The sequence below is a fragment of the Juglans regia genome, chromosome 5 (assembly GCF_001411555.2).
Source record: "Juglans regia cultivar Chandler chromosome 5, Walnut 2.0, whole genome shotgun sequence".
NCBI lineage: Eukaryota > Viridiplantae > Streptophyta > Magnoliopsida > Fagales > Juglandaceae > Juglans > Juglans regia.
The window spans coordinates 18,365,578-18,389,889 of record NC_049905.1 but is presented as its reverse complement, the minus strand read 5'-3'; the positions used below and the strand labels follow the sequence as shown (position 1 = coordinate 18,389,889).

The window sequence follows — 24,312 nt, the reverse complement described above, 5'->3', positions numbered from 1 at the left end:
ATCTAGTGAGTACAAAACATTACAAGTTGTTATTGATTGTCTTTGCGAGGAATAAATTTTAAGCTGTTTCCTGAAGAGCTATGTTAAATGCCTCTGCAGGACTTCGATCCAATTAGGCATGTTTTAGAAAATATTCCATCTGACGAAAATGACCTGGCGTATTTTGAGAAACAGGTATTCTTGCAGGGCCCAATCTTTTTAATCTAACAGCATATTTTAGATCTAAAAGTTTTAATTGAAAATCTTGACAGCAAGTCAATAAGAGTTCTTCTCTGTTGTAGGCCGCTCTTAGATTAGCACAGCTTGATAAGGTGGCAGAAAGTTTATCTCATCATGTTATGGAGCATCATGAAGTAATGGGTAAGTTTTTTCGAAGATAATTTCATCATCCTGTTATGCAATTGTATTGAAATTATAATTTTGTATATAGCTCCATGTATATTTATTTACTGATTTACATATCTCATTGATGCCTATAGGGATGGGTCTTATATTCTATCTACCGTATAATTGACTTTTGTTTCAGTCGTGATGTTTCCTTATAAGTTTGCATGATGCTGATGCGCTGATGCACATCCGGTATCCTGTCATTATGATATTGGTTTATAACTGGATCTTAAAATATTTTTTGATTAGCTTATTTGTGGTGTTTATAATTCATTTTATAAGGTTTCAGCTATAAACTAAAAACACGTGTTCTTATATGCCTTTAGAGCCTTAAATAGAGGAATTGCATTTCTTGAGATGTGGTCATATCTTTTTTTGGATGCCTAGTGGTCATTCCCTCCATGCTATCAATCTTGAAAAAATCTAAGAGGACCCTGATTAAACACGTCTCTCTCCTTTGTTTCCTTTGCATCTTTTCCTTAACCTCAGTATGTGCCTGCAATTTAAGTTTGACTGATGTTTTCACGGCCTTGCATATTGTTCAGGTTCATTTCTTTCCATTTTGATTTGCACTTTCTTCCAAAGGGTCAAGGCACCCCCCTTTCACTCAAAAAGAAAAAGAAATAAATAAAGAAAGAAAGAATCCAACCGTCCAAATCTTTGAGTTATTTGACTAACCATTGAACACCCCATCCATCCTCCAGAAAGTAGAGTTTTTGTCTTTGGTATGGGTGCTTTATTAGAGATGATTATTACCATGTATGAAGAGCATCTCCTCTGTGCTTTCTCTGGTGCTTGTGATAGGAGAATCATACATGTTCTTTTGAGGGGGTGGAATGATCAGTGCAAGATAGTAAACAGTTACATTTTCGTATTCTTTGTGAATGCGTATGGAAGATTCTCACTCTCGTATTTTTTCCTTCTCTTGATTTTATAAGAATGTTCTTTTTCATTTCCACACGTCAGATGTGGTTCTCTCATTGTTTGCATCTCAATTATTTGAGTTGTTCCCCCTGACATGGAATTTGTACTCCTTCAAAGCGTCTATAGCTTAAAGTTATGCATATTGGATATTATTTCTTAGACCATGTAGCTGCCTCTTCAAACATTTTTTAAGAGAGGTCTTGCTATTGGTTAGCCATTACTTGGTTGTTTCATATTGATGGTGTAAATTGCTCGAATCCACCATGATGGAGTTTTAATTCTATTCTTGTTACTGCTTTATGTTTTTGTTATCTCATAATAAAATCTAGTTCTAGTTGCCGTTGCTAGCTAAGCCATATTTGCAATGTTAATTGTCAATGAATGTTTATAATTGCTTTTGGCCAGTAAAGGGGATGAATCTTGTCCGGGAGTTGGAAAAAGACTTGAAGATTGCAAATGTCATCTGCATGGTAAGCATTTATTTGGCATGTTATCTCCATGTAAAAAATCTTATCTCATTGATATGCTTTTTGTGATTATTTGGAGCTTATATCTTTGCATTCTTGATGGATCTTGCTTTTATGAAAGTTGTTCTTATGGTATTTGCAGAATGGAAGAAGGCACCTAAATTCATCTATGAATGAAGTTTCAAGGGACCTGATTGTAAATTCTAATTCCAAAAAGAAACAAGCTCTTCTGGTATACCTTTCTGTACACCTCGGCAGCACTGATCTTCATCTTTGACTTTATCTTTTCTGTTATTTTATCTGGTAGATCACTTTGAATCTGTCTTATCATTCAAGAACATAGTAATGACTTGTTTCAAAAAAGCTCCCATCCTAGTAAGCATATTTTCTTAGGGAACATATTGGAAAACAGGTTAATACACCAGTCCGCAATTCTGCATGTTCTTTATGCAGTTATACTTTATAAATATTCATGTCACTGTTTCCGATTGCAGGACATGCTTCCAGTTTTAACTGAGCTTCGGCATGCAGTGGACATGCAAGTGGCACTCGAATCTCTTGTTGAGGAAGGAAATTACTGCAAGGTGGGGTTATACATCTGGTTGGTATATGACCTATTATAACACTTCAGTTTTTTTTTTTTTGACATTATAATCTTACTGCTTGTTGCTCTTATTTGCTTAATGGTCCCTTTGTAAAGGCGTTCCAAGTTCTATCTGAGTATTTGCAAATCTTAGATAGTTTCTCAGAACTTTCTGCAATGCAAGAGATGAGTCGTGGTGTGGAGGTATGTATTAAAATTAACATAGATTTATAATAACCTCATTGATTACAATTTTTTTTTTCTATGTTACCTTAAATTCTAAGGCCTTGTTTGGATAATGAGTTGATCTCAACTCATCTTATCTCATCTCATCTAATTATTATAACTTTCCCAACTTTCAAATAAAATATAATAAACAATTCAACTTTTTCAAATCTCAAAGCAAAAATAATATTAAAAAATAATATTCTAACAATATTTTATTCAATTTTCAACTCATCTCATTTCATCTCAACTCAACTCACTATCCAAACCTCCCAAAGTTACAAGGCATTGTCTTAAGCTCACTTTGGATGAATATTTTGTGGTGCTAGAGTATTTTAGCATGCAAAAATGATTTTTTTGGTTTTACACTTTTACTGTTACCCATTACTTATATAGGTGACTGTTTGCTACAATTTGAGTGGTTTCCCCCTTCATGACGATGTAGGTATGGCTGGGAAAAACTCTTCAAAAACTAGATTCACTTTTACTTGGGGTTTGCCAGAAGTTTAAAGAGGAGGGCTATTTGACTGTGAGTATATTGATCTCTTTCTATGAAGTAATTTATCATTGTCCTGATGTGTGCATGCACTAGTTTCGAAAACTGTTAATGCAGTGATGTGTATATTATTTAATTAAAAATAGAAAAGGCTCAACTCAGGTACATTGGATTTTTTTTTTATAAGTAAACGATTGTATTAATAAGAATAGGCATAGCCCAAGTACACAAGGTGTACAAAAGGTAACACCTATTTAGGAAGAAGAAATGGAAACAAGAAAATCATGAAGATCAAGGCCATTGAAATCTACAACATTGGCCCATGAAATAAAGTTCTAGCGAAAAGTAATCTAAGCTCATCTAATGAACGCTCATTGTCTTCAAACGTCCGGTCATTACATTCCTGCCATAAGCACGACAAAATACAAATAGGAGTCATATTCTACACAACTGTGATTTGTGGAATACTGCCTAGATTTTTCCAACTGGACAAAAACTCAACTAATGTGGCAGGCATAACCCAGGCTAGTTTTAACCTTTTGAATACATCTTCTCTTAACACTCTAGCAACCTCACAATGCAGTAGAAGATGATCCACAGTCTCACCACTTTTTTTGCACATACAACACCAGTCCACTATAATCAGCTTGTGTTTCTACTTATAAAAAAATAATAATAATAATCACCTTGTGTTTCCGTAAGTTATCTATCATCAAAATCTTACCCAAAGAAGCTATCCAAGCAAAAATTGCCGATTTGGAAGGTGCCTTATTTCTCCAAATCTTTTTCCAGGGAAAGTGATAGTTCAACGGTTGTGTGAGAGAATTATAGAAAGAACTAACTGAGAATGTACCTTTTCCTGCAAGTACCCACCATAACGTGTTAGATCCTTGAGTGCTCGATCTCATGGAGTACAAAAGTCTAAAAAAATCCGAAAAGCTGCCAACTTCCCAATTTTTGGCCGCCCTAGTGAAACTCACATTTCATTGGACTAGGTCACCAGATCTCTCCATGAAGTCAGCCACTGACACTTCTTTCTCACATACAATCCTGAAAACTGAAGGGAATGAGTCTTTAAGGACGTTATCTCTGCACCATAAGTTGTACCTGAATCGTATTCCAAAGCCATCTCCCAACACAAGTCTAGTGTGACAAGCAAAAACCCACCACCCTCGTCTAATGTGCTTCCATACTCCCAATCTATAAACCCCACGTACCTCCCTAGTGCTCCCCCCCCCCTCCCAAAAAAAAAAAAAAAAAAAAAAAGAAAACCTCCATACTTGAAGTCAGTCACCAACTTCCATAAAGCTTCCCTTTCCATATTATATCTCCACAACCATTTCCCAAGTAGAACCTGATTGAATACCCTCATATTTCTAATCCCAGCCCATCAGAAGAGATTGGGGAGCATACTTTGTCCCACTTAACCAAATAGAACTAGAATTCATCCCCAAACCACTCCAAAGGAAAATCACAACGAAGTTTCTCAATACAGGTCGCCACACTCGCTGGAATTGGGAACAAAGATAAGAAATAAGTTGGTAAATTTGACAGAGTGCTCTTGATTAAGGTGATCCTACCACCTTTTGACAAATACAATCTCTTCCAACCTGTCAATCTACGTTCAATCTTCTCAATTCCTATATTCCAAATAGATTTAACCGGTAGTGCCCAAAGGAAGACCAATGTAATTCATGGGAAGAGAGGATACCTTACATTGAAGAGTGTTAGCCAATAGCCAAATGTTGCAAACGTTAATAACTTGAAGCAACTCTAACTTAGCTAAGTTCACTTTCAAACCGGATACAACTTCAAAACAAAGTAAAAGTGCTCTCATTGCTTGAATCTAGTTTTGTTCTTCCTCACAAAATATCAGAGTACCATCTGCGAATAACAAATGAGAAATATTAGAGTACCCCTATTGGTGTCATCAATGGAAAATCCAGCCACAAAGCCATTAGTGACCAAGGCAGAGATCATTCTACTAAGCGTCTTTGTGAAAATGACAAAAAGAAGTAGGGACAAAAGATTCCCTTGTCTTAGACCTCAAGAGTTGTTAAAAAAGCCAATTGGACTACCATTCACCAAAATTGATAACTTTGCCATTGATATGCAGCACCTGATCCAAGAGCACCACCTCTCTCCAAATCCACATCTCCCAAGCAAGTATAGAAAGAAATCTCAATTGACGTGATCATAGCGTTCTCTATATACAACTTGCATAAGATACCCAAGTTGCCAGATTTTAATTTACTATCTAGGCATTCATTGGAGATGAGAATTAAGCCCAAAACCTCCCCTAGGCAATTTGCAAGCACCTTGGAGATAATCTTGCACACCTTGTTCACAAGACTAATGGGCCGATAGTCCTTCACCTTTGATGCTCCAATCTTCTTGGGAATAAGCACAATAAAAGTGGCATCGAGGCTTTTCTCAAATTTCTCAATTGAAATAATTTCCTGAAACACCTTCATTAAGTCCTCTTTCCCCACATCCCAACATGATTAAAAAAATCTCATAGAAAATCCGTCTGGCAGGTGCTTTGTCTTTGACCATCTTCCTCACCACACTGTGAACCTCTGTCTCCTCGAAGGGCCTTTCCAGCCACGAAACATTCTACTACTCAATGACTCAAAGGCTAGACCATCAAGCTTTGGCCTCCACCCCACTTGTTCGGTAAGCAATTGTTTAGAAAAACCAGCAACATGCTCTTTAATCACAGGAGCCTCAGTGCAAAACAACACCTTCAATGTTAAGCATCTCAATGGTATTAGTTCTCCAATGGGAGTTGGCCACTCTATGGAAAAACTTCGTGCTTCGATCTCCTTTAAACCACAATGCTCGTGATTTATGCTACCAAGAGATCTCCTCCAATAAGGTAACCCTCTCTAATTCTGAAACTAACTCTGTCTTCCGAGATAATTCTTCCAAAGAACGAACCCGACCCTCCTGTGCCCTCTATACCTCATGTAGCTCCTCCTCCAATAAGGACTTCTTTCGGTCGCCTATATCACCAAAGGATTGAGTATTCCAATGCTTTAAAAAGTAGTTTACCTGCAAAAATGAAGCTAGGGGTGCCATGGATTTGGCATGAGGACTACCATTGCCCGACCCTTTGCACAAAATCTTCTATTTTTAACCACATATTCTCGAATTTAAAATACCTATGCCCTCCTTGAATACCACCACAAATCCAGCAAGATGGGAAAATGATCGGAACAAGGTGAGGAAGTCCTTTTTTTTACATAGCTTCGAATAATGAGTGTCCCACTCTAAGGAGACTAAGAATTTGTCCAATCTAGACCACATTTGGCTGTTAGACCACGTGTATGCTCAGCCCATAAAGGGAATATCCACCAATCCCAAATCAAAAATACACTCCAAGAATTCCATCATTGCTGGCCGTAACCTACTTTCTGATTTTTCGCTTGGGAACCTTATAATGTTAAAGTCACCACTTATGCACCATGGTAGGTCCCACCAACTATGTACTCCAACTATCGCTTCCCATAAAAGACTTCTACTGCTGTCCAAGTTCAGCTCCCTAATGTACTCCTCCATTTTGTCCACTACCATTCTATCCCACATAACTAGTACTCCTTCTAAAGCCCCAACAGATGCAAGATAAACCCAATCTACATATGGACTGCTCCATAAGCTTCGAACGATACTTGAAATAAATTTCAACTTGGTTCCATTCAAGAAGCAAATTTTTTATCCGAAGACACTTATTAGCCTCATTAAGCTTTTGGGCATTCCAAGATACAATCTTAGGCTTCATAAAGAGGGTGTTGGTGCCTCCTTTTGGATCTTTCTCTGCTTGAGTTACTCTCATAGTTAATAGACCATGTTAATCTCTTGAGCTCACTCTGTGTTTTGGATCCTGATTTCTCGAGTTGAACATGTCCAACTTCAATGGGAGTAAGCAAAGCCATGGATTGTTCCTCCCCTCACATTCAATCCACACACAGTGTTGGATTTCCTTCACCCTATGTAAAACCCAATCAAAGTCACTAGGCTGACATGGTAGCAGATAGTTTAGGGGTATCCCTGTCCATGTCAATCCCTTCCTTGGTTGCTCACTCTGACTCCATCGGCGCCCCCGTCTCCTCCTCAACAAAGAGAGACTTGCAATCCCACTTAGAAAAATCATGCATAGGAAATAGTATCCGTAAGGGCTCTACATCAACACCCCTGCCCAACGTCTGTACACGGCACTCAGGCCACATCCACTTGTTGAAGAGCCTTCACTGGAGAGGATACGACTTGAGATTCGAGAGAAAAATCTTCCCTACTGCCCATCGTACTTGTCTATCTATGCTGTGCCAGAGATTCGACGCTCAACAGTGAGGAAACGTTGAGACCCATATTTGGTTCCGTTGCCATTGACTCTACCACCACTGTGTTCACCATCTGGGCCACCGTCAAAGGTCACTCGGCCGGTCGTGAGTCTATCGAGACCTTCTCCGTTGAGGTTGACTGACTCCTGCCGGTAGAAGGCCCGGCATCGCCACCCTCTTTGATTCTCCACACAGGCTGGGTCTCAACCTTAGCCTTTCCTTTGTTTTGACCGTGGGCTGAAGCTCAAAGGAGCTGCCCTTAACACACCGTATATATTGGGGTGCCCATTTGCCGAATTGAGGCCCGATACAACTGACGGAGATTAAGATGCTTGCCTGACCCACATTCCACATAGCCCAGGCCCAAGTCCATTTTCTCCTCAACGCACCGTATTAAACTGTCTACTTTCTCTTGCAGTGCCACCAATTGCGATTTCACATCCAAAAGTGTATTGTGCACACTATCCTCTACCAAACTGACAGCGAGCCTACTATCGACACCTCTCCACTGAGCACTTGTTGTACCATCGATATGAGGAGCCATTCTAGTACCATGACCATTACTGTGTCTTGCGGTGGCTCCTCTCTGAGCAGCCAAGACGCCGTACCCTTCTCCCTTGTTTTGCTCTCGGGATTGCACCATAGCTGTTGACTGCACCAAGGCCTCCTTGTACGAACGATTTTGTGGTTGACTCACTGCTGCCATCGGCCTCAAAAAATACCCCTCCTATGTTTCGACACACATTTCCTCCCTCTTTTACAACCTCCCTCGTCGCATTTGCCATTCTCCTCCATCCCTTACTTTCGAGCTCTTCCAATATGAAAATAAAGTTGCGTCTACCACCATCACCGGACTCCACTAATGCCATGTAGCGACTGTGGGCATTTGAACATCTATGCGCAATGAAGCTTGTGGTACCTTCCCTTGAAGTGGTGTAAAAATCCAATTTTTTCACCCTTCAAACAGTCCTCCAATGTTTTGGTGAACCGTTGCACCATGGACATCCCCAACCTCATCTCTTTCACTAACTTCAAAAACTTTCGATTCTATAACTAAATGTTTCGGGAACCCCATAATCACACTAATCTCACCTAAAAACTCAATGCTCAAACGTAATCGCACTATTAAACCCCACCAAACATCATCAGAATTTTAGTTGTACGGAGAGAAAACATAGGATGTATAGACAAATATTTTAAAATGAGACCTTACACTAGATGTTCAATTGTGTTAATATAAAGTGGATATGTTTCTTGTTTAAGAACTTTTTTTGCATTTGTTTTTACATTGCATTTATCAAGTCATTGTACTAGCTTGGATAGTAGGATCAAGTCGGGAGTTTTAGGTATTTTGTTCAAACTTGATATGGAGAAGGCATATGATCACGTTAAGTGGGATTTTCTGATATATATGTTGAGTAGATGTGGGTTTGGAGAAAAATGGAGGAAGTGGACGTGGCATTGTGTGTCAACAGATCGCTTCTCGATTCTGGCAAATGGTGATCCCGTGGGCTTCTTTAATAGCTCGCGGGGTCTACGACAAGGTGACCCATTATCACCCATTTTATTTGTCCTAGTAATGGAGGCTCTAAGTCGAATGGTGTCGGCGGCAGTAGAGGGAGGATTTTTTTCAGGTTTCTCGGTGGGAGATATCTACGGCTCTACCATATTTCTCACCTTTTGTTTGCAGATGACACTTTGCTATTTTGTGAGGCAAATGCAGGGTATATCCAATCTTTGAAGACCATTTTACTTTGTTTTGAAGCGGTATCTGGGTTGAAGATTAATCTTGCCAAGACAGAGATGGTTGTGGTTGGCGATGTAAGCAATATTAGAGGGTTGGCGAATATTTTGGGATGTGGGGTTTCTTTGTTGCCATTGAAGTACCTTGGTCTTCCGATTGGGGCTTCTTTCAAAGCTAAGACAATTTGGGAGGTGGTGCTGGAAAAATTTGAGCGTAGGTTGGTTGGGTGGAAAATGTAGTATCTTTCTAAAGGGGGGCGTATCACACTTATCAAGAGTACCTTATCCAACCTCCCCACATATTACTTATCTTTATTTCCCCTCCTCGCTAGTAATACATCTAGAATAGAGAAGCTCCAACGTGATTTTTTGTGGAATGGGCTCGGAGATGAGTTTAAATTTCACTTAGTAGGGTGGGAAAATGTATGTTCTCCTTTGAGAGATGGCGGATTGGGGGTCCGGAATGTGAGGGCGTTCAATAAGGCATTATTAGGAAAATGGTCATGGCGTTATAACCATGAGAGGGGAGCTTTATGGAAAGGGGTGATCGACTTGAAATGTGGAAGCGAAAAGGGGGGGGGGGGGTTGGTGTTCTAAAGAGGGTAGGGGGACATATGGAGTGGGGCTATGGAAGTATATACGAAAAGGTTGGTGCTCTTTTGCTAGTAATATTCGGCTGCGTTTGGGGGGATGGTAGTAGGATCAGCTTTTGGCAATACGTGTGGGTGGGAGACACGGCCTTGAAGGATGCTTATCCCATGATTTTTAGAATTGCATGGGAAAAAGAAGCTATGGTGGCTGACTTGCGGGTAATTAATCAAGGATCACAGGAGTGGAACATCAGCCTTACTCAGGATGCACATGATTGGAAAGTGACTATTCTGGTGGAATTTATGAACTTGTTGTACAACACTTCTACTGCTGCCACAATGGAAGATATGATGGAATGACGACCCTCTAGGAAAGGGAAATTCTCGGTATGCTCTTTTTATGACTCTTTCTATGCATCAAAGGCACAATTATCCTTGGAAGAACATATGGAGGACTAAAGCGCCTACAAAGGCTGGCATTGTTTGTCTGGACAGCAGCCCTAGGGAAGATTATGACCATTGATAATTTTAGAATAAATGGCCTTAATATTATGGACTGGGGCTGCTTGTGCAAAAATAGTGGTGAAACGGCGTACTATCTACTTTTACATTGTGAGTTTGCTCGGGATATCTGGACTTACTTTCTCAGCAGAATGGGTATAGCAATGGTGATGTCGAGTAGGGTGGTTGAACTTGTAGCAAGCTAGAGAGGGATCACTGGGACACCACAGATTGCAGCCGTGTGGAAGATGGTCCCTATATGTATTCTCTGGTGTATTTGGAATGAAAGAAACGAGAGACTTTTTGAGGATAATGAACGCTCCTTGGAAGAGTTTAGGAGTTTTTCTGGAAGACTTTGTTTTTGTGGGCCATTGCTCTTGATTTGAATGGTCTCAGCTTCCACGATTTCTTTGTAACTGTTTCTAGTTCTTAAATAGGTGTATTCACATGTATACTTCTAGTATACCTGGGCTATACCGACCTTTATATCAATAAAATAACTTTTTTTTTTAAAAAAAAGTCATTGTACTAGCATGAATTTAGTATTTAGTCCATTTATATGTTTTTGTTTAAAAATATCAACACCATATTAGCTTATATGAGAATGGTTGATACTATGATGGGTTGATACTATAGTTTGTACTTTTATAATTCCGTCTTTGTGGGGACAAGGTAGTATTTTTCCATTCTGTCTACATCCTGTTTCCCTCACCCAAAATTTTTTCTCTGAACTGTGACCCAGATTCTATGAACCTTGGAAAACTCTCTTGCATTAAAACCATGGAATTTAGTATAAAACTTACTGCATGTAATTAAGTTTTGTTGTTTTTCTAATTACAATAAAGTCATATTTTGTTCATGGTTTCTTGTGGAACTTCAGTATATTGAGCAATAGTAGATACTCATGTTATATACTTGTAAATGATACTTTGCAATCAGCATTATCATCCTGATTGTATTTGAGGAACTGTTGAAGGCCTAGGTAATGTCATTTTTCAGTTTTGTGCAAATCTTATGTTAGGTTGACTGATAATTACCACACTCTGCAGGTGGTTGATGCTTATGCACTAATTGGGGATGTATCTGGTCTTGCTGAAAAGATACAGAGCTTCTTTATGCAGGAGGTTCTGTCAGAAACACACTCTGTATTGAAGAATATTGTGCAAGAGGTATGCTGACATAAGTAGATATAGCAGTGTGTGGAGTTAGTTGCTGGAAGTACCAGGGAAGAGAATAATGAGAGATAGCTCTGCATTATTGTTAATTAATGCATCCATTATTTCATTTCTGTTTTCTTTTCCTTTCTCTGCTATTGATGGATGTACAATCTGTATGATATCCTACGCACTTGATTATGGATAGTTTTATCCTACTATTAAATTAGATCAGGGAGTCCAGGTGTGTTTTGTAATTTAAATCTGGAGAAGATTTACGACCATGTGAATTGGAGCTTTTGCTGCATTTACTTACGAGATGCTGTTTGGCAGAAAGATTGTGTGTATAGCTCAACCTTTTTTATGGTATGCTTTTCAGTATTAAAAACAGCATCCCTTCAGACTTCTTTCATAGCTCCTAGGGAATGAAACAGAGAGACCCCTTATCCCCCCCACTCTTTGTTTTGGCCGTGGAATTATAGAGTAGAATGCTATCAGCAGCCATGAATAAAGGGCTCTCATCAGGCTTCTTGGTGGGTTCTCGAAAATATGGCGAGATTATTCTATCACATCTCTCGTTCTATGATGATACTTTAATCTTTTGTGAGGCTGTCTAGGAATTTCCCCGTCATTTGTGTTGTCTGTTCCTTTGTTGGAAAGCTGTTGTAGGCTTGACAATCACTTTAGCAAAAGACTTAGTACCGGTTTGAGAGGTGGACAATGTTGGTCATTTGGCGCACATCCTTGGTGACAGGGTATCATTTTTACGTATGAAATATCTGGGTATTCCATTGGGAGCAACATTTAAAGCAAAGCCCATCTCTGATGGCATGAGGAGAAGATGGAATGCCACGTAGCTGGGTGGATGTGGCTATACTTATCCAAAGGCGGGGGCAGATTGGTTTGATCAAGAGTACTACCAACCAACCTATTTCTTGTCTCTATTCCCCATTCCTGTTGGTGTAGCACTACGCATTGAGAAGCTTCAATAAGACTTTGACCGGGGAGGAGTTGGTGATGAGTTCAAGTTTCACCTAGTCAATAGTCTTAGATTTGCACCCGAGTCTAAGATTTGCACCCCAATTCATTCATGGATTGTGTATTAGAAATTTGCTTTTGTTCAACAAAGCTCTCTTCAGGAAATGGTTTTGGCTGTATGCCTTTGAGAGAGAAGCTTTGTGACAAATGCTGGTGGAAGCTAAATACGAGAGTATGTGGGGAAGATGATGCTCAAATAAGGTTGGGGTGTGGAAAAAGATGGAAAGAGGTTAGATAGCCTTTTTTGAGGGTAGCTTTTTTTGTTTGGAAAACTGCACTAGAAATATTTTCACGATGGATAGCCTGAGAAAGAGACATATATACTGTTAGAATGGTGTTACGAATGCAAGCAAAATGGAGAAAACATAGGTAATCTTATTCTGCATTGTGATTTGGCTAGGAGCTTATGGGTGGGAAGATATTTAGCACTTTTGGATTTGAATGGGTTGCCCTATCGTGTGGTGGAGTTGTTGGCATGTTGGCGGATTCCCTGTGGTGGTCATTATAATTCAAAGGTTTGGAAAATAGTTTGTTCGAGTGTTATGCTGTGTATCTGGCATGAACGACGTGCCCAATCCTTTGATGACTGTGAAGGAATAGTGACAGAATTTAAAGCCAAAAGTCTTGGTTGAATGCTCACAGCAGCTTCAAGTTTCAATCTTTAGAGTTAAAGGAATTTTTCTCATTTTCTTCTTCTAGCCAGGTGGGTGTATCCTTTTTGTAGACTTTATTTAATTGGGTTGTGTCCCTCTGCGGTTTTAATAAAATTTTCCATCACTTATAAAAAAAAAAAAAAAAAAGTGAGGATCATGTGCAGTGAGGCTTATCAAATTAGATATGTATAAAGGCACTTAACTTACATTTTTGCTTGTCTTTTTTACAGTATGGTATTTTTTCATCTCTTTTTTAGTGAAGGAAATTGAATCTTGATGACTGAATATTCTTTACAGGATCAGGAAGTCATGGAAAATACTAGGTATGTCTTTATATATCTAGAGCATATTATTCCTTTCTATTTGCTTCCTGATTTTTTTTTTTCCATTTGTTTTCCAGACTTACCTACAGTGATCTATGCCTTCGGATACCAGAATCTAAGTTTAGGCAGTGTTTGTTAGCAACACTAGCTGTTCTATTCAAGTTGATGTGTTCATATTATGAGATTATGGGCTTTCAGCTGGAGAATAAGGTAGACTCCTATTCCTTTTACATAAGTTGAATATTAGTTGGTTATCCCTTAGGTGACTTGTGTGCTGTTTTGCTTAAGATTCATTATTAGTTCTTTTAGTACTTACAAATAGTTTAAGTTTTATCTGAATAATTAACCTTGTCTATTCTTGGCTGGTTAACTTACGGGATATATGGATGTAAGGATTTCTTGAAACTCTCTAACAATCCAAAAAAATTTAAAGATGAGCTTTATGGTGTTTTGTTAAAGTGGTGGGACCCATTGTAAAATGTGATAGAGAAGTGCATTTTTGTGAGAGTTTTTTCAATTCTGTGAAAGTTGTTTTGGTATGTGTTTGTTACGGAAATCATGGTACGGTGTTTTGATTATTTAGATGGTTTTGGGCATATTCTGACTTTGTAACTGACAGTTGAATGGATGAATAATACTTATTTTACTTATCAAAAAAAAAATTATTTAGATGGTTTTGGTATAAAGATGTTTGGATTGAGAGAGAATTCCAAGAAAATCTTGAGAAGTTCTTGATTACCAAACATGCCCTTAAATATTCCTGAACCTGTTTTCCCCTATTTTATATATTTTTTAAAATTATGCAATATGATTACATTGTAATCTGTAAGGGGATGCTTGGGGAATGAGATAAGATGATAAATCAGTGAATAGTAGTGAAATGGTTTGTGAATAGTAGTAAAATGGTTTGAGATATAATTTTTTATGGGGGTTTGTGAATAGTAGTAGAATGGTTTGAGTTATGAATAAAAATATTATGAAGTTAAAATATTGTTAGAATATAATTTTTTAATATTATTTTTGTTTTGAGATTTGAAAAAGTTGAATTGTTTTTTGTGTTTTGTTTGGAAGTTTGGCAAAGTTGTAATTATTAGGTAATTGATTAGATGAAAAATTGAAATTGAAAATTGTATGCTTGAATGGTGTTTGGATGTTGAGATGTGAAGAGATGAGATGAAACCATCACAACATCCAAACAACCGCTAATTGTTTTGAATTTGCCTTCTCCAATGTGGCATGAAGCAAATTTCAACTCAATGAAGCCTTATGTTAAACAGTGTGGGTTGGCTTCTTGATCTGTTTCTGGCTATTAAGCTTGATTAGAGCCATATTGTCGCACATTCCATTTGGCATTTTTCTTCTCCTTATCTTGGCTTCAACTATAACGAGGATAATTCTCCTTGGTCAAAACTTTTTTACATGTGTGGTCTTTTTCACTTGAGATCCTCTTGTTTTTCGTTCAAATCTCAGTTAGTTTGTTGCTCTTGATTTTGTTCAAGGGTGAAACATTTACATCTTTGTTTCAGGATTCAGCAGGTCAAACTTCAAATATGAGACAGAAGGAAAAGGACATTTGTTGGAGTTCAGGAGGGGTTCCACAAGTTGATTCGGATACAAGAAATTCTTGCAATTCTCAAGAAATAAATGGCTCTCTCTCAGAATCTGTTGATGGAAAGCCTGGTTCATCTCCAGAAGAATCTACAAGCACCAGCACCAGCTGTTTAGTTGAGACTACCAAAACTAACGTTACGACTAGTTTAGACTCTCAAAATACAATTGATGAGGCTAGGAAGGATGATAGTACCGCATCTAGTAGTGGATCCCCATGGTATCAATTGCGGAAAGATGCTACAGCATTTGTTTCACAAACCCTTCAGAGAGGACGCAAGAATCTTTGGCAACTCACAACTAGTCGTATATCTGTATTGCTTTCATCTGTTGCTGTTTGCGCTACAAGCATTCACCAATTCTTGAAAAATTATGAAGATCTGAATGTCTTCATCTTAGCTGGGGAAGCCTTCTGTGGAGTTGAAGCGGTTGAGTTCAGACAGAAGTTGAAGATTGTTTGTGAAAACTATTTTGTAGCATTTCATCGGCAGAATATTTACGTAAGTTTGCTTTATCAGTTCCTTTTATCTTTTAATATCATACTGCTCGATATGTTCCATACTGCTAGATGTACATACATTGCACAAGGTATAGCTGATCTCTAAAGTATGATTCTTAATTAGCAAAGCTCATTTCGCTTATTATTAAATTATCACTCTTTTCATATTTTTTGAATTCAAGAATGTTAGGAGATGTTTTCTCTATCTGCTTTTGAAGAGTGCACTACCTAATGGTTTGGAAACCACATTGGTCACGTGCCAATAGGTTAGGGATGAATAACGATCACGAAACTGACTGCATTCACTACATGAATACTGTTAATAACATGCCATAAGATGAAAAGTATTAAATATGTATGTAGTTCAAGTTACAAAATTCAAGCCTTCTACGTTTTGGTGTTTTCTTTCCCTTGCTGTCAGCAGTTTTTTGCTAATTATTGGTCATTTATATTTGAATTACCTTCTTCCTCAAATTTATCCTTAGTACTCTGCAGACACAACCCATATGTTACCGTTTGATCTTTTTTTTGTTTTTGTTATTCTTTCTAGGCACTTAAAATGGTTTTGGAAAAGGAAAATTGGCAAAAATTGCCACCAGATACGGTACAAGTAATAAGTTTTCCTGGGCTTCTTGGTGATGGAGCACCCATAATTGTTCCATCTGCTGGGAACTCTGGTAATGCCAGGGTGCTTCCTTCCAATAAATCAACAAGCTTGGTTGATACTAGTTCGAAGCATGGGTTTTTACATTGGCTTGAAAGTGGAAATCCATTTCTGCAAAAAGCAGCATACACTTCCAAAGAAGGCCATACTTCCCCACTTAATGGGACTATCTGCAGTGAATTTGATGGAAATATAAGTGACAGTTCTCATGGTGATAAGTTCTCACCACAAAAGAGTGATGTAAATAAAATCAATGGCTCTGATTCTATTTCCGAGGATGAAAACGAAGATCTTCTTGCAGACTTTATTGATGAGGACAGTCAACTTCCAAGTCGAATTTCAAAGCCCAATCTTCCAAGAAGCTACTCTTCACATTGGAAACATGAAGAGATAACAGCCCAAACAGGATCCTCTGTTTGTCTTCTAAGGTGAACTTCTCTTTTACTAGTACCGGAAAATATACTTTCTCCTCAGGCATCATAACATTCTGTCTTTCTGTCCAGTTGCATTAAGCATTATGTATTTTACTTTTCAGGTCCATGGATAAATATGCAAGGCTTATGCAGAAATTAGAAATCGTGAATATTGAGTTTTTCAAGGTATGGTCCTCTCTTTGATATTTACCTCTTCTGCTCCAATGCCTCCAGTTGTCTCTTTGATAAAAAGCTTGATAATTCTTGCAATTTCTCTCTAAATAGTTTTTCCTGATTTAGTATATTGTTTCAGGGAGTATGCCAGCTGTTTGGGGTTTTTTTCTATTTTGTATTTGAAACATTTGGTCAGCAAAACCCCAGCTCAAGTGGAAAAAGCTTAACTGACTCTCTTAATTGTAAGTAATTCTGTCTAGCGAATTTCTACAATCATGTTACACTCTTTTATCTGCTCATTGATTCTTTAACTCGTCTTATTTTCTGGTTGTGTTCATATATCAATATGTCTGTAGTTGATCTACTTCCAGTTTGACCTGAAACATATTTAAAGATCATAAATAATTTTGTGATACTCAGATCGGCTAAAGACAGCCTTATCCAGAATAACACAAGATTGTGATCAGTGGATAAAATACCAGTCCTCTTCACCCACCTCCTTGAACACATCATATACGCATGCGGATGTTACACATATGAGTCCATCCGGTGCAAATTTTGGGCACTTTCCAGGGACATCTTTTGGTCTCAAGGTATTTATTCAAATATCTAATTGTTGGTATTTACACCTATTCCCTTTCGTTTGTTGAGTGGATTTGTGCATGCTTCTGTGTACCTAGATGATATCCCTTTCTATCATAAGTAAAATTTATCTTACTCGTAAAAAAAGATACCTAGTTTAGTAGAATGATCGTGTACTTAGTACAAGTATTTCATTCTCATAATTACCCTCCTGTTATTGATAACTGCCTAAGCAATCTGGAATGTGGTTTCTCGGGTCTTTGCTCATCTTTCTGCATCAAGGAGCATCTGGAAATATGTCTATTTATTCTCCAAAGGGATCCTGGTAGAAATTTGGTTAGTTCCAATGTTGTTGACCATCTAAAGATGCAGAAAATGTAATTAAGTGAATGCATGTTTTGGACCTAGAATTTTTATGTAGATGGAGGAAAAGCAAGCTTCTGTCCAAGCTTCTTAGGAGATTCCTCATCTATTGCTGCTTCATGGGTATGCCCATTCTAAGAGTATCACAGTGGTGTCGTAGCCGAACTTACAACTCCAGTACTAGTAGGGTTTGTTACCTCTTCTATAGCTGGGAAAGCTGACTGCATTGGTGGTCACAGAAATGCTCATGATGGAAAATGGCCTCTGTTTTTCAATCATTGACCTTGTGGTTTTGAAAGTTACACAAAAGAGCAATTTCAGAAATATGAGTGTGTGAACTGTTATTTATAATTGATCCAACGGATGCTTATACTTAGTCATAGTGATTACAAGTAACCACTTGTCCTACGGGTTGTTTTTTTTTCTTTCCTTTTCATTGGTTAAACTGGTTACCTTTGTCATCCATATGCTTGGCACTATCTATTTGGTTAACTGAAGCCCTTTGTATCTTGTTGTATATGTGTGCCTACAAATAATATCATCTTTGTGTTACAGGAAAGATGTGCAGGTGCTGACAGTTTATCTCTTGTTGCTCAAGTATTGCATAGATCTAAATCTCATCTCCAATTGATGCTTCTGCAAAATAATGGAACTATAGTTGACGATTTTTATGTCCATCTGGTATGTTCCTCCCTTACAAATCTCTTGGAGCATTCAGTATTTGTTATGGAGGTTTGGCAACTGACAAAAAATTGACATGGATTTCAGTTTTAGTTCGCTTAAATGTAAATAAAGACTTGATCAAAAGCTGGGGATGTAAGCCTATTTGAAGATATAATTGGTAGGAAACAAAAGTCATAAAACCCTGTGTCTGTGTCTGTAACCTATCATTTGGTGCCAGTTAGATGAATTTCTATCTGATTAGAGAGTCACCTGCTTCCGTATGTTCAAACATGGAGCACACAACACATACACTAAAGAATACTTGTTATCCTGTTTATGTTTGTCTTTCATGATGCGGTTCTTTTATATTTAGGTCATGGGTTTACTTCAAAACAAAGCCTATTAGATAATAGCTGTGCTTGAGTTTTGAGAATGATGACAATAGTTTTACCAATCCTTGTTTAGTCTGAGTTTTTCTTGTCATGTGCCTCTTTTTAAAACATATTTTTACTATTTTTGTTCATTTTTCATTTTTCAATTGACTCTTTTTCCTTTTGCTGATTCCACTCCCACTTCCACAATAGTGACTAAAGTTCAGGACCAAGCACGAACTTACGGTAGTGTTTCATAGGAGTAGTTCTTGTTGTTTCCCACATCTAGTTGAGTGAGAGATTTTCACATTTCATTATTATTTTTTGAGTAAAAACATCCTTTTATTGGCTGAAATGATCTTAAATACATGTGATTTTTATCAGGTGGATGCTGTGCCGTTTCTTGTAGAGCACACGCATAGGACAACTGCAAAACTACTTCTCAACATGAATGGGTTAGTTATAAAAAATTTTCCATATTATATATGATTTGAAGAAATATATGCCCAGCCCTATAGAATTGCCATCTACAGCTTGGATTTTGAAACTATTGTTCATGGATCACATTCAACATCTAAAATTGTTGATCGCTAATAGTTTCTATGTTGTTTCCAGGGAATTCTAGTTTTTGGAATATTTTCAAAAATAGTTGGAAAACATTTCAAGCTGTTAATTGTCTACCTGGAAGCAAACTTCCGAATCGTAGCCTAAAACTTAAGAAGTCTTCTCAAGTTTTTTGTTTTATTATTTCCAGGTAGGGGATGGCACTATGATTTGGTTTTGGTAGATGGTTTGGTTAGGTTGTTTTGAAGAATAGGTGTATACAGACTTATTTCTAATTGCAAAGGATAGGGAAGGATGGTGCATTTTTTCTCTTACCAAAAACTGCAGAGAATAGGGTTAGGGAATGATCTGTTGCCTGGCAATTAGGAATGATGACGAGAAAAATATTATAGTTTATTCTATAGTTGCACGTGGGTTGGGTTGTTAGCTTATCATTATTTGGATTGCATTAGGTGATGCCAAGGACAGTTTTAGGTTTTAGCTTCTCAGAGAGAGAGCTTTGGTCATCATGAGAGTGGTGCAATTTGGGGTGCAGTTCTGCTTATTCTTATGGGTATACTTTGGCCTGAAAGGAATTACCATGCAACTTATCAAAAAAAGAATTACTATGCATTTGATGGTGCATAGATCTTTATAGGATTTCTGCTTCTGGAGATTTCCAGGGTCATTCATTTTCAGATTTTATCACTCTTGGTTTTGATTGTAACTGCTTGTGATGATAATGCACACGTATAGATAATTAAGTTTAGCAAGGCTTTTGTTACTTTTTTTTGGTGCAAGTAAAAACATTTGTTGCTTCTGGAACAAAAATATAAAACTAAAAAGTGAAAGGAAATGCAAACCCACTCTATACGATTCATTGGAACCAGAGTAGCCCAAGTAAATGGGAAGTTGAAGCAGGCACAAGGTTTAGTTGTTTTGCAAAGGGGAGTGGAAATCAGCATGATGCAGAATTATCTTTGTAAAACATGTCCCTGGGCACATTTGGATCTGTTGTTTTACTTATAAAAAAAAAGGTATCCCCAGGGCATGATGCAACTGCTGAATTTTGTGGTAACAGATGGTCAGAGCCTGCAAACTGATCAGAGCTCTAAGAAGCACCCAGATTCTGGGCGTCGGCCATCAATTATCATTTCAATGTCAATGAAGATTTCTAATAGAGTTCCAACCTGACCGACCAATTTATAGAGAAATCCGCTTGGTAGAGATGAAAAAGGGAACCTTCCAGAGAAAAGTAAAAGGTTTTGAGGGACAATGGTGATACCATGTTGCATAATAACTGTAGGCTAGATGTAAAACACTCGCATCTTAGCCTGTACCTTGGTCACTTGCGATTAATGGTGGCTGTGATTTCTTAGAAGAAGTTTATACTGCCTGCAAGATATGTTGAATTGCCATCTTTTGCCAGTGTATGGGCTATTAGTTTAAACTAGAACCTGTTTGTTCTTTTTTTTTTAAGGTTATTATAGCCGATTCCTTAATGGGTAATTACTTGTTGTAGGTATGTTGATCGGATTGCCAATGCTAAATGGGAAGTGAAAGAGCTTGGTCTAGAGCATAATGGGTTTGTTTACTTATTTTTATCATTTTATTATATATAAATTTAACTTTTTTCATGATTACAAACTTGTGATTTTCATTTAAACACGTGCCTTGCTAACAGTGAGCTGTATATATTTGTTAATTATGCATCTTATGTTCTCTTTCGGATACAAAGTATTACACATGATAAATTAGTAATAGACATGTAATAAGATCTGTTCTTTATACACAAACTTGGGTTTGCAATTCCACGTAAGATCAGTTAATGATTAGGTGATGCCTTTCAATGATAGACTGATTTACCATTATAGTAAAAGAGTGAATGGTGACTCCACCATGGGAAAAGCTGCTCTTACTGAATGGCGACCCTAGAAGGATGCTGCTAAGTTTTGTTTTCTCAAGAGTTTTGTTTTCTCCTCCTTATATGAAAGCCGCTTGCCCTCAACTAGTGTTCTGAAGTGAGTTGTATTAATAACAGGTATGTTGACTTGTTGCTGGGGGAATTTAAGCACTATAAAACCAGGCTTGCTCATGGGGGAATCCGCAAAGAGGTAATGATTGGCTATGAATTTTGTAAAGCACCACCTTAAATTTTAAAGAAATTTGATTTTGCCCTCAAAATTTCTATTTTTTCTCACTCTTTAAGCTGACTGACGTGTTTTTGATTGATAATTTCTAAGATAGTGTCAGAATTTGGTTAGGTTCTTGGTTTAATCTTCATAACCCCCCGGTTTGCATTCCTATGGTTAGGTTCAAGACCACCTCTTAGAGTATGGAGTTGAGATCGTTGCTGAAACTCTGATTGAAGGTCTATCTCGAGTTAAGCGGTGTACAGATGAAGGACGAGCCCTCATGTCATTGGATCTTCAGGTTCTTTTCAAATCTTGATAAGAATCAGCACAATTGCAACAGTTCATTTGATTTTTTCTCTTTTTTTTTTAAAAACTTTTTATTTCTTGTGGTGTATTGAAGGAGTGTTGTCTTTACTACTTTCAGGTTTTAATTAATGGTTTACAGCATTTTGTGTCTGTAAACGTGAGACCCCAATTACAGATGGTTGAGACCTTCATTAAGGTAATCACAACCTTCGAAAATGATGAGGAAATTTTGGAGAAATGTGCACATTTGCAACCCTGACAATTAGTAACTGCTATTCTCTTGTATTCTCTTAATACAGGCTTACTACCTACCTGAAACTGAATATGTACACTGGGCACGGGGTCACCCAGTAAGAACATTCATCCCTACTAAAAAAAATGATAAATTTATCTAACTTGATTTTGTGAGATTTTGCATGACGTGCATTTGAAATGCCTTTTTCCCTTGCAGGAATACAGTAAAAGTCAAATCGTTGGGCTGATCAACCTTGTTGCTACCATGAAAGGCTGGAAGAGAAAAAACAGGTTGGATGTACTGGAGAAGATCGAGTGAGTAAGAATGCAACTTCACTTAAACTCCATTTTTTTTTTTTTTTTTTTGTGGTATCTTGTACGAGTGTTGTATATTGGATGGTATTTTGATCTTCCTTGGTTATATTAGGGTGTAGGCTGAGGGTTGTATATCTTCAGATCTTTTAGTGCATGGATCAGCTTGTTATATATGATCTAAGATCTTCCCCTTTTATGGGAATATCAAATGTAATTTTGGATCACATAATAGGTGAAATAATGAGTTTATATTGAAATAGGCAAGGCTCGATTCTATGTTTTCTTGCAAAGGATGATTTCTGTATTTATAGATTGATGGAATATAACCTTTATATATAATACAAGTAATATGGGTTTTAATATAAGTGCAAAAGGTGCATACAAAAAGAAGTGTACAAGAAAGTTACCTAGCTATAAATGAAGAGAAAATGCAATAAAATCACGAAATTTAAGTTCATGATAATCTACGGAAGCTGTCCTAATTCGTTAAAATAAAATAAAATTACAGGAGTGTGTCAAAGAAAGAAAGTCTGTTTGTAGTCCATAATAATCTATAAATAGCCCATACATTGTTGAAATTTAAGGGCTATCCACCTAATTATCTAGAGTGAACATATAAAAAAAATATATATATCTAGAGAAATAGATTTGCTGTGCTTTTTAGCTAGATCTTTGTATTTTAAAAAAAAAAGTGTTTATGCAAGTAATTTTAATGGCATGGAATAATGTTACATGTAGTTGTGGAGTGCGCAAGTGTCGTGCAGTCGCTTTGAAAAAGAGTGAGTTCTACTGTTAAAAAATTAATTTTTTTTCATACGAGTCACGTATATATTCAGTTTTTTCAAAGTGATTGTGTGGCACTTATACGCTCACGACTGCGACTATTATTTCTCTTCCACATGACACTAGTCATCTCACAATATAAGGATCTACAAATGCATGCTCGATCTAGATTGATCTCTCAGCCTAAGCAAACCCCAGCAAGTAAAATATTTATAGATAAATTAGCAGATTACAAGATACAAGTTCAAATGGGGTGAGAGTCCCCTACAGTCTTCTCAAAACCAATAGATACATCACGAAAATAAGAAAAAAAAAAAAAAAGATCCAGAGCCAAAAGTTTGGCTTACACCAATTTTCCATCAGGGGAAGCCGCTTGAAGTGGTTTTAATATAGTCTGATAAACAGACTAATAATGTGGCTTGCCGCAATGAAGGGTTGTGTGCTGCATCTTGTTGGTCTGGACTACTGGCTGGAAGAGACTTTCACTTCCACTTTCAATTGATCCTTGGTTAAAGAAAGCAGGAACATAAGAACGTAGCAATTAGAGGATGCGTTGATACGCCGGCATAGGACCTTCACTGTTTGTGGTGGCGCGTGTGGTTCATGCTCCACTCTAGGAAATAAGGCGGTGGTCAGATCTGAGAGATCCAAAGCCACTGATCACAGTGGTACCGCCCGTGACGGCGGCAGGCTTGTTAGGGACCCCGATCTTGTCTCTAACACTAAGGTCCACGGGCCCATCTTGGTGATGATAGTGACTGAGTGTTCTTGCCAACTTGTTTGGTCTTCCACAAAAGAATAGTGTTTGAGTGATGGGATGATGATGTGTTTGGGTAGGTTAAGTGTTTAGGCTATGGCAAATCAATGTGTGCGGCTAGACTTGTTCTTGAGTGAAGTGTCAAGATGATAGAGGCTAGGGTTGAATGGATGAGATGAGGTTAGGATTCGGGTTGGAGGTAACTAGGGATGTCGCGGGCTATGGTTGAATTAGGGTTGGTGTGGTCTTGAAAGAATGGCTTAGGATTATGGGTGTTTGATGCAACATGAATGGCTTAAGGGTTGCCCTTAATGTTTGGGCACTTGGATGGTGATTAGGGTATGTATGGTAAAGTGTAGCTAAGGTTTTGTGAGGTGGCTAGGGTGGATTTTCGAGATTTGGCAGATTTGGCTTAGGTATGGAGTTTAGGATGATGCTAGGGTTTGAGAATGAGATGGAAGAGTGAGGCTAGGGTTTC

At 37.8% G+C, this 24,312-nt stretch overlaps 1 protein-coding gene across 3 annotated transcripts in view; it reads left to right on the top strand.

The window, feature by feature from the left end:
• LOC109001080 (syndetin) overlaps positions 1-22,584 on the top strand; it is a 28,346-nt gene extending 5,762 nt beyond the window's left edge. The window contains exons 3-25 of one of the 3 annotated variants that reach the window (XM_018978202.2): positions 100-174; positions 282-360; positions 1,717-1,781; positions 1,921-2,010; positions 2,273-2,362; positions 2,479-2,565; positions 3,032-3,115; positions 11,306-11,425; positions 13,399-13,424; positions 13,502-13,634; positions 14,924-15,532; positions 16,082-16,623; positions 16,731-16,794; positions 16,922-17,024; positions 17,203-17,375; positions 18,283-18,408; positions 19,146-19,216; positions 20,827-20,889; positions 21,346-21,418; positions 21,618-21,737; positions 21,864-21,941; positions 22,045-22,095; positions 22,197-22,584. In XM_018978202.2, the coding sequence (XP_018833747.1) occupies positions 100-174; positions 282-360; positions 1,717-1,781; positions 1,921-2,010; positions 2,273-2,362; positions 2,479-2,565; positions 3,032-3,115; positions 11,306-11,425; positions 13,399-13,424; positions 13,502-13,634; positions 14,924-15,532; positions 16,082-16,623; positions 16,731-16,794; positions 16,922-17,024; positions 17,203-17,375; positions 18,283-18,408; positions 19,146-19,216; positions 20,827-20,889; positions 21,346-21,418; positions 21,618-21,737; positions 21,864-21,941; positions 22,045-22,095; positions 22,197-22,298 (3,024 nt within the window). In that variant the 3' untranslated portion in view covers positions 22,299-22,584. Of the gene's footprint in view, positions 1-99; positions 175-279; positions 361-1,716; positions 1,782-1,920; positions 2,011-2,272; positions 2,363-2,478; positions 2,566-3,031; positions 3,116-11,305; positions 11,426-13,398; positions 13,425-13,501; positions 13,635-14,923; positions 15,533-16,081; positions 16,624-16,730; positions 16,795-16,921; positions 17,025-17,202; positions 17,376-18,282; positions 18,409-19,145; positions 19,217-20,826; positions 20,890-21,345; positions 21,419-21,617; positions 21,738-21,863; positions 21,942-22,044; positions 22,096-22,196 lie in introns of those variants that run through there. The other 2 variants (XM_018978203.2, XM_035689999.1) reach the window with 2 other exon arrangements.
• The last annotated feature ends 1,728 nt before the right edge of the window (positions 22,585-24,312 follow it).